This window comes from Otolemur garnettii, unplaced genomic scaffold (assembly GCF_000181295.1).
Source record: "Otolemur garnettii isolate 467f Iridium unplaced genomic scaffold, OtoGar3 scaffold00066, whole genome shotgun sequence".
In the NCBI taxonomy this organism is placed as follows: domain Eukaryota; kingdom Metazoa; phylum Chordata; class Mammalia; order Primates; family Galagidae; genus Otolemur; species Otolemur garnettii.
Window position 1 is genome coordinate 10,285,661 of NW_003852461.1, and position 12,441 is coordinate 10,298,101.

Consider the following 12,441-nt stretch of genomic DNA (forward strand, 5'->3'; position numbering starts at 1 on the left):
AAAAAAAAAAAAAAAAAAAAAAGTCACTTGATGTCCTGTCCTGCATGGCACGGGAACCATAAGTGACGGGATCAGTGCTTTCCTGCTTTCCATCCACCTCAGTGCAGAGTCTTCAGCTCACCTCTCTCAGCAGCCTAGGATTCCTGTGAGGACTCAACATACTCCCACTCATCGGTCCAGGGTCTCTGAGAAGAAATGAACTTCTACAAAAGAAAAGTTAAGTGCACAGAGGTGCAGAAGGAGTAGGACTTCAGAGGGGCTGGCTCACCTGGTAAAGCCAGTGTTCAAAGGAGGAGCCTGTGCAGTGGGGACGTGCCTTTCTCATGGGTCATCACACCCACAGAGGCTGGAACACCTCTTCAGATGTCAGTGTTACAAAGGCAGGGGAGAAATGTGTTCTGTTAGGAAGTCAGAAGTGGGGGCCTAATCAAGGCAGGGGAGTGTGTTGTTGGGGTCACCCCATGGGGCAAAACTGGTTCCCTCCTAACTGTGGGTGACAGGGACGGAGGGCAAAGTGTCAGTTCTGCCCAACCTCGGACTCGTTGGGACATTGAAAGTAAGGTTACTGAATGATATAGAGTGCCATTGCTTTTGAGACTTTCTAAGGAAAATAGGGGCCTTGGGAAAGAGGGTTAGGAAACCATGCTGAAGATAAGTGTGGTTCACTGGGAGATACTGATAAATTATGATCTGGTCTGGTCCAGAAGTGAGCAATATCTTTCCCCCGTCCTGTCCTTCAAAAGTTCTAATGATAACACACTATACAGTAGTCCCAACTTACAGAAATACAGCATTTGCATTGTAGATTTCTTTTAATCTTGATTTCTTACAAAAAGTCCTTCATGTTGGTGCTTCTTTGAGTGGTTCAGTCCTCAGATGTTTATTGAACTCTGTGTCCTGGACTCCAGGTTAGACTCCGCAGACACAATGGCGGGCATGGCCTCCTTATGGAATACTCTATGAGTTTCTATCTGGGGAAGGAGTCAGACCCTGGCCAGGTGATTACAAGTGTGCGAAATGACAGAAGGTGAAGTGCTGGGCACTTAGGCAGCCTTACACTCAGGCTCCTGGTTCTGGGGAGTAAGACATCCAACTTTCTATTCTATTCTCCGCCCGTCCATTTCCCTGCAGGTTGAACCCCCAGGGAAGGTTGCAGCCTCTCATGCCTAGCCATGTCCCAGACAGAATGCTCCAGTAGAGCTGAGCTTAGGCCCTGATTATAACCAATTCCACTGGACTGTTACCTATATCTGTCTCCTCCACCTGTCTGTTTGAGCCCTCTGTGAGGGCAGGAGACCTGCCTTACTCACCTTGGCATTTTCTTTTCTTTTTATTTTTTTTAACTTTATTCAAATTAATATGAGGATACAATATTTAACGTTACATTGTCCTCACTTCCAGTGTAGAGATCCCACATCATGCCCTCCCTCCTCCTGCCATACATCCTCCCCCCGCCCCCTCCCGCTTACCTCTACCCCCGAACTGGACTATAATAGTGTTGTATTGTTCCTGGAACAAGTAATTATTCATATATTGATTTCATATTAGTATGGAGTACATTGGATATTTGTTTTTCCATTCTTGTGATACTTTACTAAGAAGAATGTATTTCAGCTCCTTCCAGGTGAATGTAAAAGATGTAAAGTGTCCATCTTTTTTAAGAGCTGAATAATATCCGTGGTATACATATACCACAGTTTGTTGATGCATTCACGGGTTGATGGGCACTTAGGTTGCTTCCATGACTTGGTGATTATGAATTGAGCTGCCATAAACATTATAGTGCAAATGTCCTTGTGGTAAAATGATTTTTGTTCTTCTGGGTAGATACCTAATAATGCAATTGTAGTGTCAGATAGAAGGTCTACATTTAGATCTTTGAGGATTCTCCATACTTCTCTCCAAAAGGGCTATATTAGTTTGCACTCCCACCAGCAGTGTAGAATTGTTCCCTTCTCTCCACATCCACACCAGCATCTGGTGTTTTGGGACTTTGTGATGTGGGCTAATCTTGCTTGGGTTAGGTAATATCTTAGAGTGGTTTTGATTTACATTTCTCTAGTGATTAAGGATGATGAGCATTTTTCATGTGTTTGTTGGCCATTCCTCTGTCATCTTCAGAGAAGTTTCTGTTCAAATCTTTTGCCCACTTGGAGAGAAGGCTGTTTGCACTTTTCTTATTGTTTAATTTGAGTTCTCTGTAGATTCTAACTATCAGGCCTTTGTCAGATTCATAAGATACAAAAATCTTCTCCCATTCTGAGGGCCGTCTGTTTGCTCTATTGTGGTATTCTTAGCTGTGCAAAAGTTTTTTAGCTTCATCAAGTCCCAGTTATTTTTGGTGTTGCTGCAATTGCTAGGGTGGTCTTCCTCATAAAGTTTTTTCCAGGCCAATATCTTCAATTGTTTTCCCCACGCTGTCTTCTAGAATTTTTATTGTTTCATGTCTTAAATTTAAATCTTTTATCCAGCGAGAATCAATTTTGTCAATGGTGAGAGGTGCAGGTCCAGTTTCAATCTTCTGCATGTGGATAACCAGTTCTCCCAACATTTGTTAAATAATGATTCTTTTCCCCATTGCATGTTTTGCTTCAAATATTAAATGACAATATGTGGCTGTGGTCATCTCTAGTTCTCTATACTATCCATAGATCTGTGTCTATTTCTGTGCCAGTACCATGCAGTTTTGATCACTGTAGCCTTGTAATATAACCTGAAGTCTGGCAATGTGATGCCTCCAGAATTGTTTTTATTTCAAAGAACTGTATTTGCTATTTGGTTTTTTTTTTCCAGTTCCATATGAAACAAAGTACTGTTTTCTCAAAGTATGACATTGGTGCTTTGATGGGGATTGCATTAAATCTGTAGATTGCTTTGGGTAGTGTGAACATTTTAACGATGTTGATTCTTCCCAGCCATGAGCATGGTAGGTATGTTCTTCCATTTCTTGACATCTTCTACTATTTTCTTTCTCAAAGTTTCATAGTTCTCTTTAGAGAGATCCTTCACATCTTTTGTTAGATATATTCTAGTATCTCTACATACTAGAGATACTAGACAAAAAAACAAGACAAATAGACAAGACAAGATACTAGACAAAAACAAAAATATTCTAGTATTTCATATTCTTTGGTGCTATTGTAAAAGGAATAGAGTCTTTGATTTTGTTCTCAGCTTGACAATTTGACATATACAAAGCCATATACATCTTGCCATATACAATTTGGCATATACAATATGACAGTTTGGCATATACAAAGGCTACTGATTTGTGGAGATTGATTTTGTAACCTGAAACACTATTATATTCCTTGATCACTTCTAAGAGCTTTGTGGTTTTGTCCCTGGGGTTTTTCAGGTATAAGATCATGTCATCTGTGCAGAGGGAGAGTTTGACCTCCTCTGCCCCCATTCCTTTGATCTCCTTATCTTGTCTGATGGCAAGGACTTCCATCACTATGTTAAATAGCAGTGGAGACAGTGGGCATCCTTGTCTGGTTCCAGATTTGAATGGGAATGCTTTCAGTTTTACTCCATTCAATATGATATTAGCTGTGGGTTTGCTGTAGATAATCTCTAGCCTATTTTCTTGAGTGTTTATATCATGAAAGTATGTTGGATATTGTCAAAAGCCTTTTCTGCATCAATTGAAAAAATCATTTGGTCTTTGTTTTTGATTCTATTTATGTGATGTATTATATTTTTAGATTTGCATATATTGAACCAACCTTGTGTCTCTGGGATAAAACCCACTTGATCATGGTGTATAACCTTTTTAATGTGTTGTTGTATTCTGTTTGCTAATAATCTTGTTGAATAATATTGCATCAATATTCATTAATGATATTGGTTTATAGTTTTATATTTTGTTGGATCCTTTCCTGGTTGGGCAATCAGGGTGATATTTGCTTCAAAGAATGTGTTGGGATTCCTTCTTTCTCTATATTTTGGAAAAGTTTATGCATAGGAACTGGTTCCTCTTTGAAGGTTTGATAGAATTCTGGTGTAAAACCATCTGGTCCAGGGCTTTTCTTTTTGGGGAGATGTTTTATGATTGATGCAATTTCAGTACTTGATCTTGGTCTATTCAAGATTACTAAGTCTTTCTGGCTGAGTTTGGAAGGGATTATGTTTCCAGATATTGCTCCTCTACATTTTCATATTTCTGGGAATAGAGTTTTTTATAGTAATTGTTGAGAATCTTTTGTATTTCTGTGGCATCTGTTGTTATTTCACCTTTATCATTTCTGATTGTAGTTATTAGAGATCTTGTTTTTCTGTTTCTGGTTAGTCTAGCCAAGGGTTTATTAATTTTATTAATCTTTTCAAAGAACCAACTTTTTGTTTCACTGATCTTCTGAATAATTCTTTTGTCTTCAATTTCATTTAGTTCTGCTCTAGTTTTGGTTACTTCTTTTCTTCTGCTGGGTTTGGGATTAGATTGTTCTTCCTTTTCCATTTGATTGAGATGGCCCCTTAGGTTGCTTAATTGCTCTCTTTCTGTTTTCTTGATGAAGGCATCTAATGGTATAAATTTCCCTCTAGTGACTGCTTTTGCAGTATCCCACAGGTTTTAATAGTTTGTGTCATTATTGTCTTTTTCCAGAAAGCTAATGATCTCCTTCTTGATCTCATCAGTGACCAGCTATCATTCAGCATAAGGTTATTTAGTTTCCATGACTTTATTTGAGTATGAAGTTTTCTGTTGCTATTGAGTTCAACTTTTATTCCATGATGGTCTGAGAAGGTATAGGGGATAATTTCTATTCTTTTGAATTCGTTGACGCTGGCCTTGTAGCCTAAGATATGATCAGTTTTGGAAGATGATCCATGGGCTGATGAGAAGAACGTGTATTCTGTTTTGTTAGGATGAAGTGTTCTGTAAATATCTGTTAAGTCCATTTGTTCTAGAGCAGGCGTCCTCAAACTATGGCCCGTGGGCCACATGCATTCCACCTTAGGACACTTATCCAGCCTGCTGGGTGTCTTTGCCACCACTGCCTGCTTTAGCAGCCAATTTGTCCCGGGGCCGCAGTCTGGCCCTCCAGTGGTCTGAGGGACAGTGAACTGGCCCACTGTTTAAAAAGTTTGAGGACCCCTGTTCTAGGGTCTTGTTTAAGTCCATTATTTATTTGTTTAGTTTCTGCTTGGAGGATCTGTCCAGTACTGCTAATGGTGTATTAAAATCTTCAACTATTATAGTGTGGGAAGATATCATATCATTCAGATCAGTTAAGGTTTGTTTTATATATCAAAGAACATTCTGATAGCATGCATAGATGTGTTTCCCTTGACCAGTATGAAGTGTCCATCTTTGTCTCTCATTGTTTTTATTTGTTTGAATCCCATTGTATCTGTATATAAGATTGCAACTCCAGCTTTTTTCTGCATTCCATTTGTCTTGAATACCATCACCCATCCCTTCACCTTGAGTCTTGTTTTATCTTTTGAGGTAAGGTGAGTTTCTTGTAGGCAGCAGATATCAGGCCTGAGTTTTTGTATCCAGTCAGCCAGCCTATGCCTCTTTAAAGGAGAGTTCGAACCATTCATATAAATTGAGAGAATTGGTAGATGTGGCAGAATTTTGGTCACCTTGTTTTTCAGAACTTCAGAGCTTAATTTTATGCCTCTCACCATTGTGGAAGCTAGGCTTTGTTCTTTAATTTCTGGGTAGGTTTACTCCAGTGGTGTACCCTCCCATTGCTTGTCATGAAGAATGGGTCCGAGTATTTCCTGTAGAGCTGGTTGAGTCATGGCAGATTTCTTCAGCATGTGGATGTCAGTGAAGTATTTGATTTCTCCATCACAAATGAAACTCAGTTTAGCAGGATATAGGATCCTGGGTTGGAAATTATTTTGTTTAAGAAGGTTGAAGGAATGTAGAATATAAATGTCTTAACACAATAACTAAGAAAATACCATGAGGGCTATGTTAACCAGTTTGATGAAAATATTTCAAATTGTATATAAACCAGCACATTGTTCCCCATGACTGCATTAATTTACACAGCTATGATTTAATTAAAAAAAAAAAGAAGAAGAAGGTTGAAGGTTGATGACTATCCTTTTCTGGCTTGGAAAGTTTCAGCTGAAAGATCTGCAGCCATCCTTACACCTTTCTCTTTGTAAGGAATACTTTTCTTATGCCTGGCTATTTGCAGAAGTTTCTCCTTCATATTAACATTGGCAGAATTAATGACAATGTCTAGGAGATGGTTTGTTTGGATTGAGTTGTGCTGGGGTTCTGAAACTATCTACTATCTGAATTTCTGTGTGTCTTGCAATACTTGAGAAGTTCTCCACCATAATGTCTTGGAGCAGAGAATCTGTGCCTTTGGGACCATCCTGTTCTCTTTCAGGAATTGCTATAAATTTGGGTGTTTGATTTCTTGGAATGATCACATAACTCTTTCAGGGAATATTCTGCTCTTTTTCTCCATTTTTCTGTCTCTTTGAATGCTTGGGGTAGTTCAAAAGTGTTTTCTTCTTTATCTGAGATTCTTTCTTCTCATTGCTCAACTCTTTCTGAGGGACGCTACTGTATTTTGAAGCTTCTCAAATACCTTTTCAATTCCGTAAGCTCTGCTGTATCTGTCCTCATTATGTCCATATCCTTGGTGACTTTGTCTTTGAATTCATTAATTTCTTGAGACGACTTCTAAACTGTTTTTCGGTTCTCTGTTTCCATTTCTTTCCTCCATTCCAATTATCTTATTTGCTATCCATAGTCTGAATTCTATTTCTGACATTTCAGCAATTTCTCTGTGGACGGGATTCTCTGTTCTATTTTCTTTGACATCCCCAAGAGCCATTGATCTGCTCTGATTTCTCATGTCACCAGAATTCTTCAGCTGATACTTCTTCATGAGTATTTTCAGCTTCTTACTCTTTTTCTCTTTTTTAATATGTTAATTACACTTTTTTAGCTCAATTGGTAGGTTGTCCCTGATGAGTCCACTTATCACCGTTGTGGCACCACCATTTCACTAACCAAGGCAGACAAGTGGTGAATCCGTAGCCCCAGATACTGTTTCCAGGGGGACAAGAATAAGTAGGTAGTACTAGCCCAGAGTTCCAAGTAAAATCTCTCTGCCATTGCTGGCTGCACACACCAAATCAAGCTCACGAGGCTGCCCTGCTGACAGTGCTGGCCCAGAGTTCAGGAGAGATCCTTATGCACTCACTGGGCACCATCCAGCCAATCAAGCATTGAGGGCTACAGCTCTGTAGGCAGCGTAGGCCCAGAGCTCAGACAAAGTCCCTCAGGCACTGGGCACCACCTGCCCAGCCAAGCTCAGGGAGCTGCCACCCAGCAGGGGACACAGGTCTACAGTTCAGATAAGAGTCACTCAGGCACCGGGCATAGCCCACCTAACTGAGCTCAGAGAGCCTCCACCCAGTGGAGAGTGTTAATCCAAAATTCAGTTCAAAGTTGCTTAAACCTCAGCCTCGCTTACCCAACTGGGCTCAGAGAGCCCCACCTGGTGGAGGCCAGAGGATCAAACTTCAGTTCAAAGTCACATAAACCCCAACCCCGCCCACCCAGTTGTGCTCAGAGAGCCCTGCCTGGTGGAGGCCAGAGGTCCAAAGTTCAGTCCAGAGTCATTTAAACCCTGGCCGTGTCCCCCAATTGAGCTCAGAGACCCCCACTGGGTGTAGGCCCAAGGTTCAGTCCAAAGTCACTTAAACCCTGGTCCTGCCCCCATCAATCCAGCTCAGAAAGCCTTGAGGGGCTGGAGATGGGTAGTTCACCTTCTCCCCACAAAAGCTTGGACTGTTATGCTACTGTTCTCACGCTGCAGCTCAGCCACAGCTTCCAGTGAGCTCGTCAAACACTCTGGACTCCACAGGGGACAGTCCTTCCAGCAACTAGGGTCGGGGGGTGATCTGGGTGCTCAGGATTGCAGGAAAAATATTTGGTTTCTATGCTAGACAGAATGGGGCCCAGTCTCAGTGGTGGGACCTCAATAGTGAAGGAGGCCTGGGACTCAGCAACTGCTCTCGAGTGGGATAAGGTGAGGAGACATTTGAACCCTGCTCGCCGGCTGGCTGGCAGAGTCCTCTTTGTGGAGAGGGGTCTCCCTTCCTCTGGGAGCTGGGCTCTCACCTGTTGTTTTTCTTCCCCTTTCTGTTTCTACTGCTGGGTGATGTGTACTTCACGCAGTCCTCTCGGTGGGAGCTCCTCTCATGCAGCTTCCATCCACCTCAGCCCCACATCTCTCCCTTTTATCACCTTGGTATTTTCTTATGTACCTGGAACATGCTGGAACTGGTGCGTGTGTGTTGAATGTGAAGTGGAGTTTGGTGAGGACATACGACGAACCTCCCACCTATCCCGTACTTACCGCCAGTCCAGGGGCAGTCACTGCAGGAGCCATTGCTATAACTATAGCACTGGCTATAAGAGAGTCTGAGAGTCCCTGGGGACAGCTCCTGAGGGCTGGAATTGTTTGGAAAGGACTTCCCAAGGGGCTCACCTTCCTTTCCAAGTGAAGTCATTGGCACAGTGGAAATGGAGAGGACAGGACTTCGTGGGGCCTCCCAGCTAGTCAGCTGGGGCCTGGCCTTTCTTTGGGCAAATGCTTACTGAGAGCTGATGCAGGTCAGGCCCGGCATGGGGGTTGGGGAGTACAACTCATAGTGTAGGGTGGGGCATGATCAAGGGGATGGTAGGAGCACAGAGGAGCAAGGAGGGCAGCCTGGATGAGGACAAAGGTGAAGGCATTGCAGGAGATGTTGGCCAGGCGGACGGGTGCCTGTGTGGTGGGAATTCTCAGGCAGGAGACTACAGGAGAGACAGAAGTAGGCAGGACAGGGACAGCCAGCCAGATAGACTGGGGCACTTTGAGAGAACTCCAGGTAGCTATTTTTCAGCTGCCATGCCCCCATCCTCAGGCCTGGGCTGGCAGGGACAGAAGGCAGGCAGCTCCTAAAATGCCCACACTGGTAAGTGTGATCCCTAAACCATTAGCTCTTGGCTCCCTCAGCAGGGGTTGACATTTTTCTTGACTGAGACCCAGAGCATGCCCCGACTGAGCTGAGTCTGTGCATATCACAAGGTGCTGATTAGGCCAAACCAACGTGACAGGTGTTTCAAGATGCTGAAGGGGCAGAATCCCCTGCACACCCTCTGTCCTGAGCCAAGCAACTGTAAAGAGACTCAGGCAAAGCCTGCCCTGCCCGGTGTCAGCCAGGACCTGCGACCTTTGCTGACGGTGCTGTCCTCTTTGCACAGTTAAGTGAGCTTGGCTTCTTTTACTTTTTAAAAAGTAAAACATAATTATGTAAGTAATTCATATTTACTATGGAGAAATAAGGATTGAGGAAAAAACAACTGTAATCCCAGTGCCCAGAGGAAAGAGCATATTAGGTTACATTCTTCTCTTTTCTTACTCAATATGCACAGTTAAGAAGCATTATTTCTTGAAAGTTGTATAAGGTCAGTGGAAAAGAATTTTCCATAAAATGTGGTTTTTGTTGTTCTCTTTATTCATAATGGTATCTTGCATTTATGTAGTGCTTAACAGTTTCTAAAATATTTCCACTCACTTTGTCATAGTAATCTCACACGATTGTGGGAGAGAGGTTAGCATTAGCCCTATTTTATAGTTGAAGAAACTGAGGCTCAGAAAAATTAAGTAACTTGTCCAAATTCAAACAGCTTGTAAGTAACAGAGCCTCAAATTCGTGCTTTCTGATTCTCAAGTGTAAAGCATTTGTTGATAAGTCACAACTGTAAAAATTATAGCTTTGGAAACACATCCATGCACCTCTGCCTTTTTTCACTGGAAATACACCATTGTTCATCAGAATGCTGAAGAAAATGAAATGTATTCAGCCTTCCTAATTATTGATCAAATTACCTAGAGTTTTGGCACATCCAACGTGGTCAGTGAGATTAGCCTAAGTATCTGAAAGGGAAGAGGGTTATACAGTTGCAATAGGTTTAAGATAGATATTTATGGTACTCAAGGTAGATATTTCATTTGTAATATTACATGTATGATTCTGTTATCTCCAAGTACTTCCTCAGAGTTGAGTAAGACTTTTAGATTTTATATTTATTACCATATAAAATTATAAAGCCAAGTTCTTCACTTAGAGCAGGAAAAGCACAAAGGAACTTTGCCTCCTGTACACTCAGTCTCACCACAAAAGAAAAAAACAAAAACAGCTCGGACAAATAATTCCAAGATGTGTACTACGGTCATAAAGCCCCAGTGTATTAGGGAAGCTGCCATGACCTCACTTCTCAGGATGAGTGACTGCCAAAACATACCATTTGCAAAAGCTGAAAGAGGCAGTGAGCTAACTATTCCTTATAATAGCAGTAAAGGCAAACAAAAGTCCATAAATATAAAACGAGGTAAAACATTCCTAAAGTTTGTTACATAAAAACTAAAATATTGCTTACTATTTCTAGTATTGCTGGCATCCAGATTTTAAGAACTGTAACTTCTAAAAATGGTATCCCATTGACGAGAAAAACATTTTGAAAGGAAAAGCTGTATGTTTTTATGTATCAAAAATAGAAAGCAAAAATATTGGAGTAGGTTAATTAGTTGACTCATTCATTCATGTGAAGACACAATCTGTAATTTACCGTATCCCTTGTGCTGTGCTAGTCACCAGACTCAGTTATGAGGATAAGTAAGAGATGCCTCTGAAAAGCGCGTGGCTAGAGGGAGAGAGGCCTGTAAGCAGCTGATTGATGCTCAGAAGGCGCAGCCCCCAGATGTTTTGTGAGGTTGCTTTAGGAAAAGAGAATGGAGCTCCTTAAGTACTTAGGGAAGCTGGGAGCTAGTCTCTAAGAGGAGAGGATGTTTGAGCTGGGTCTGAAAGGATGAAGAAGGGAAGAAAAAACTTAGCACCACATGCCTCCTACGTGGCTAGCATCATGCTAGCTGCCCTGGCAATTCTCAGTAGAGCAAGAATCAGTGGGAGGCAGAGGGGGGAGCAGGCAGATAAAGAACTTAAGTTACAACAGTATGCAAAGCGTGCTTATAGAAGGATTGTGTAGAGTCCTGGGAGTTTTCAGAAATCAGAAAATAGAGCTCAATGTAGTCTGCTTTTTTCAGAATAAAGGAGTTTAAAGGTAGAAAGTAGGAGTTCCAGACCAGCCTGAGCAAGAGCAAGACTCCATGTCCACCAAAAATAGAAAAAATAACAGAGCGTTGTGGCGGGCACCTATAGTCCCAGCTGCTCGGGAGGCTGAGGCAGGAGGATCACTTGAACCCAGGAGTTTGAGGTTGCTGTGAGCTGTGACAACACCACAACATTCTACCCAGGTGACAGAGGGAGACTCTGTCTCAAAGATAAATAAATAAAAAATAAAAGGCCAACATGAGATAAAAAGTTAAACCTTAAAAAAAAAAAAAAGGCATCTATTCTTTTTTGCATAGCCAGGAAGTGACACTTTTAGCTCATGCTGAAGCCTCATGTGTGTTTGGGCCTCTTTCCAGGTTTCTCTTTTGTTCCATTAAGCTACTAGACTAATTATCGGAATTTTATAATGTCATGTTCTGCTGTTTGTTTAGCATTGTTTTCGTTTTGTCTCAGATTAGTACTTTATAACTGATACATTAAGTTCCACCTAATTACCTCTCTGACATTTTTATCGGCAGTTCCCTTAAATTTCTAAGTTACTTTGGGAAGCATCGAGTTTTCTGTATCATGTGGTTTTCTTCAATCCGTGACCCCCTTCTGTGCAAAGTCCACAGTCAAGTTTTCTGACGTTTTAGGATGCTTACTGCTGAGTTTATTTTCAAGTACTTGGAGAAATGTCACTCCTCACAGCAGCTGGCTCTGTCCCTGCAGGGTCCGACCACATCCGTGAGAAGGATGGCCTGTGGGCTGTGCTTGCCTGGCTCTCCATACTGGCCACCCGCAAACAGAGTGTAGAAGATATTCTTAAGGATCACTGGCAAAAGTATGGCAGGAATTTCTTCACTAGGTAAGTATGGCTGGGTATGAGGTAGTGTGAAAAGAGGGTACAGCATTCTCATGTACACACAGCCTGTCTCCTCCTAAGTGATAATAAAACCTTAGTTCATCCAGCCTCCACCAACTAGAGATTTTTTAAATGATTTCATTCAGTGTTGAAATGAAGTCAACTTTTATGTCAGCCATGAAGAATTAGGCTTAAAAATTTAGCTAACCTAATCAAAAGAATAAGTGCTTTAGAAGCATTTTACCATCAGGTGGACGTGATTGTAACACTAGGTTTAGGTTCAGAGAAAAGGACTAGAACTTTATTCCTTCCCCTTACTAGACTAGGGGCATCACTCCTCTCTCTGGACTCATCTGTGGAAATGGGAACAACAGTCTGGCTATTGGCTCGGCGCCTGTGGCTCAAGCGGCTAAGGCGCCAGCCACATACATCTAAGGTGGCGGGTTAGAATCCCCAGCCCGGGCCCACCAAACAACAATGATGGCTGCAAC

At 42.0% G+C, this 12,441-nt stretch overlaps 1 protein-coding gene across 3 annotated transcripts in view; it reads left to right on the forward strand.

The window, feature by feature from the left end:
- Window positions 1–12,441, forward strand: part of PGM1 (phosphoglucomutase 1) — a 69,621-nt gene that overhangs the window by 45,395 nt on the left and 11,785 nt on the right. For all 3 annotated transcript variants that reach the window (XM_003793135.3, XM_023515126.1, XM_003793136.3), the window contains exon 8: window positions 11,818–11,953. In XM_003793135.3, the coding sequence (XP_003793183.1) occupies window positions 11,818–11,953 (136 nt within the window). The remainder of the gene's footprint in view (window positions 1–11,817; window positions 11,954–12,441) is intronic.